General features: G+C 46.2%; 1 protein-coding gene across 2 annotated transcripts in view; it reads left to right on the forward strand.

Moving 5' to 3' along the window:
- Tef (TEF transcription factor, PAR bZIP family member) overlaps positions 1-4,155 on the forward strand; it is a 25,036-nt gene that overhangs the window by 17,072 nt on the left and 3,809 nt on the right. For both annotated transcript variants that reach the window (XM_021182766.1, XM_021182765.2), the window contains exon 3: positions 2,288-2,508. In XM_021182766.1, the coding sequence (XP_021038425.1) occupies positions 2,288-2,508 (221 nt within the window). The remainder of the gene's footprint in view (positions 1-2,287; positions 2,509-4,155) is intronic.

Consider the following 4,155-nt stretch of genomic DNA (forward strand, 5'->3'; position numbering starts at 1 on the left):
ACTCAGAAATCCGCCTGCCTCTGCCTCCCGAGTGCTGGGATTAAAGGCGTGCGCCACCACGCCCGGCTTATAGTTGGAGTTCTTAACAGAGCTTCTAGGAACACTTGTGTGCATGTGTCCTGGACAGTGCTTTTGTGTATTTCTCTTAGGCGTTTACTTAGGAATAGACTGGATGAGTCAGTAGACATGAATGTAATCCCCTTCTTCCCTCCTTCTCCTCCTTCTCCCCCTCCTTCCCTTCTTCTCCTCTTCCTCCCTCTTCTTTTTTTTTTTTTTTAAGATTTATTTATTTATTATATGTAAGTACACTAGCTGTCTTCAGACACTCCAGAAGAGGGCGCCAGATCTTGTTACGGATGGTTGTGAGCCACCATGTGGTTGCTGGGATTTGAACTCTGGACCTTCGGAAGAGCAGTTGGGTGCTCTTACCCACTGAGCCATCTCACCAGCCCTCTTCTTTCTTATTCTTTATTCATCACAGGATTTTTATGTGTAGCCCTGGCTGTCCTGGAACTCACCTTGTAGACCAAGCTGGCCTCAGACTCACAGATATCCACCTACCTCTTCATCCCAAGTGCTGGGATTAAAGGCATGTGCCACCATGCCCAACATTATTTATTTTATGTGTGTGAGTGTTTGCCAGTGTGAATTGTATGTGCATCATGTATAAAGTGCCAACAGAGGCGAGAGGAGGGTGTTGGATCCCTTGGAACTTGAGTTACAGGCAACTGTGAGCTGCTATGTGGATGACAGAAACTATAACCAGGTCCTGTGCAAGAGTGGTGAGTGATCTTTTTTTTTAATTTAGTTTTTATTTATATGAGTACACTGCGGCTGTCTTCAGACACACCAGAAGAGGGCATCGGATCCCATTACAGATGGTTGTGAGCCACCATATGGTTGCTGATAATTGAACTCAGGACCTCTGGAAGAGCAGTCAGTAGCTCCTAACAGCTGAGCCATCTCTCCAGCCCATGAGTGTTCTTAACCACTGAGCTCCAGGACTCACAAACATGTATACCACATATTCACACCTTTGGAGGGGAGGGGTGAGACAGAGTCTTCTGTAGCTTAAATCACCCAACCTGATCCTGGTGAAAACCTAAATTTGATCATGCCTCACTTATGCCACGAATAGGGCAGATAATTTGATGTGTGAGTGTGTGTGTGTGTGTGTGTGTGTGTGTGTGTGAGAGAGAGAGAGAGAGAGACAGAGACAGAGAATGAGAGAGAGACAGAGAATGAGAGAGAGAATGTTTTGGCTTTAATTTTGGCCTCTTTTTCTGATACAAGGTTGATAGTAACCTTCAGGCTTTTACACACAATTATGCCAGTTTTACCCTGGAGTCCTGTTGTGGCCAGATACCTCCTGCAGGGCAAAATGGTCTCCTGTTAAGAACCATGGCTTTAACCTCTGTTACACTGTGTTTTCTCTGCCAGGACAGTACCAGGAATGCAGTTTGTGTTCAGTAGCTATCTATTGGCTGAATATTTGGTGTACTTGTATTGGAAATATTGAACATGTAGACCAGAGGTTCAATTTTCTTTTAAAACAACTCATATCAGCACAATCTTTGAACTCTAAAATTGACATTAACCCAATGTTTACCTACAAAACAGCCAGCCATATGGAACAGGAGGACCCAGGAGCCAGAGTCAGCCAGGCCAAGACCACGTTTTCGTTCAGTTATTTTCCTGTGGGATTCTGGAAAGCCAATTGCATTTCTCTGACCCTTGGTATCCTTTTCTGTAAAATAAGACTTAACACTCATTTCAGAGCTGTAACTTGAGCACAGTGACTGACATGGGCAGGGGGTGGGTGGGGGCTGGTGGGGGGAGCTCCTGATGTAAGTAAGCCGTTGTCAGCCTCTCACTCAGCCTGTATCCTCACCCTGTTGTTCAGATTGAGGTTAACACAGGAGGTCAAGGACCATCATGATTCAGTGTTTTACTTGCCATTTCTTCAGAAAACAAAATACTTAGAAAATCTCTTCCATTTTGAGGGCCTCTGTTCCTTTCGTGAGTTCTGTTCCTAAACAGGAGAATTCATGGGTCACTGGTTGAGCAAATGCTTAGCATCTATGGAGCCCTGGGTTTGATCCATAGCATACACAGGAAAGACAGAATCATCTTAGGAATTGAACCACATGTGTCTGTCTGCCTTTCGGGCTGGTGGTGTGGTTTTTTTCTAAGTAGCAGTGGTCTGTGCTGCCTCCAAGTTATATGGTGGAGTGATTTGTTCTTTCTGTCCAGTGAGATGCTTCTAGATTGTCTGCCTGTCTTTCAGAATCGTCCTTGGAAAAGGAGAGGGAGACACCAAGTCCCATCGACCCCAACTGTGTGGAGGTCGATGTGAACTTCAATCCTGACCCTGCTGACCTGGTCCTCTCTAGTGTACCAGGTGGGGAGCTTTTCAACCCTCGGAAGCACAGGTTTGCAGAGGAAGACCTGAAGCCCCAGCCCATGATCAAAAAAGCCAAGAAAGTCTTTGTCCCTGATGAGCAGAAGGTAACACCCAGTGTCCTTTATTAAAGACACAACAGTGGTTTAAGAGTCTAGGGTAAGCTGTGCACTCTCTGAGTAGTGCAGCTCACTGGGACAGCTCAGCTTTGCAGTGCTTGCCTGGGACACATGAGGCCTGGAGCTCCATCTCTAGCCCTTCACACAGAGAAAGAAGCTGAGCGTGTAGCATACACCTTTAACCCCAGCACTCGAGAGGCAGAGGCAGGCAGATCTCCTCTCATAAAAGCAAAAAGAGAGGAAGGGAAAGAAAACTAGAGTAGACCTTGTGCTTCCTCATATGTGATTTTATATGGAGAACCCTTCCTACTATGGACACCACATAGACAGGAGTTCTCTACTTGAAGCCACATCAGCAGTAATTTGATAGGAAGAAGTGCTCAGGTATGATTTGGGTCCTAATTACTCTGATACTTCCCTTCTTCCCAGGGCTGCTTGGGTGTTTTAGTGTTCCACTTCCTTGGTATGAGAAGTCACCAGACCTTAGAAAGTAAGATTGTAAACAGTCTTTTTTTGTTTTTTGTTTTGTTTTTTTGAGACAGGGTTTTTCTGTGTAGCCCTGGCTGTCCTGGAACTCACTTTGTAGAACAGGCTGGCCTCGAACTCAGAAATCCACCTGCCTCTGCCTCCCAAGTGCTGGGATTAAAGGCATGCGCCACCATGCCCGGCTCAAGATTGAACAGTCTTAAAGGACAAAAGACACCTTGTAGGGCTGGGGAGATGGCTCAAAGCAGCGGTCCTCAGCCTTCCTAATGCTGCAACCCTTTAATCCGGATACGGTTCCTCAGGCCTGGGTGACCTCCAACCATAAGATTTTTTTTTTCTTTTGGTTTCTTGAGACAGGGTTTCTCTGTGTAACCCTGATAATCCTGGAACTCACTCTGTAGACCAGGCTGGCCTTGAACTCAGAAATCCGCCTGCCTCTGCCTCCCGAGTGCTGGGATTAAAGACATGGGCCACCACACACGGTCATAAGATTATTTTTGTTGCTACTTTACAGCTGTAATTTTGCTACTATTTTAAATCATAATGTATCTTAGTGGTGGTGTTTGCCTGTAATCCTAGTGATTGGGAGGCAAAGGCAGGTAGGTAGCTTTCTGTGAGTTTGAGGCCAGCATGGTCTACAGAGCTAGTTCTAAGACAGCCAAGGCTATACAAAGAAACCCTGCCTCAAAAAATCAAATAAATAAATCGTAATGCAAATACCTGTTTTTGGATGGTCTAAGTACAACCTCTGTGAAAGGAGTGTTTGTTCCCAAAAGGGGTCATGACCCACAGGTTGAGAAATGCTGGCTCAACGTCCACCCAAACACCATAGGGCACGCACCTACTCTCTCCCTCTTTGTTCCCCCCCTCTCTTGCATGGTCTTGTAAAGTCAGGTTTGATCTACACCTAGGTTGTTGGCTTTTAACCAATACTAAGTGTGCTGTGGTGGCACACATTTTTAATCCCAGCACTGGGAGGTAGAGGTAGGTAGACTGCTGGGAGTTTAAGGCCATCCTGGTCTACAGAGTGAGTTCCAGGACAGCCAGGGGTACACAGAGAAACCAGACCTAGGAGAGAGGGAGGGAGAGGGAGAGGGGAGAGAGAGAGAGAGAGAGAGAGAGAGAGAGAGAGAGAGAGAGAGAGAGAGA

The sequence above is a fragment of the Mus caroli genome, chromosome 15 (genome assembly GCF_900094665.2).
Source record: "Mus caroli chromosome 15, CAROLI_EIJ_v1.1, whole genome shotgun sequence".
NCBI lineage: Eukaryota > Metazoa > Chordata > Mammalia > Rodentia > Muridae > Mus > Mus caroli.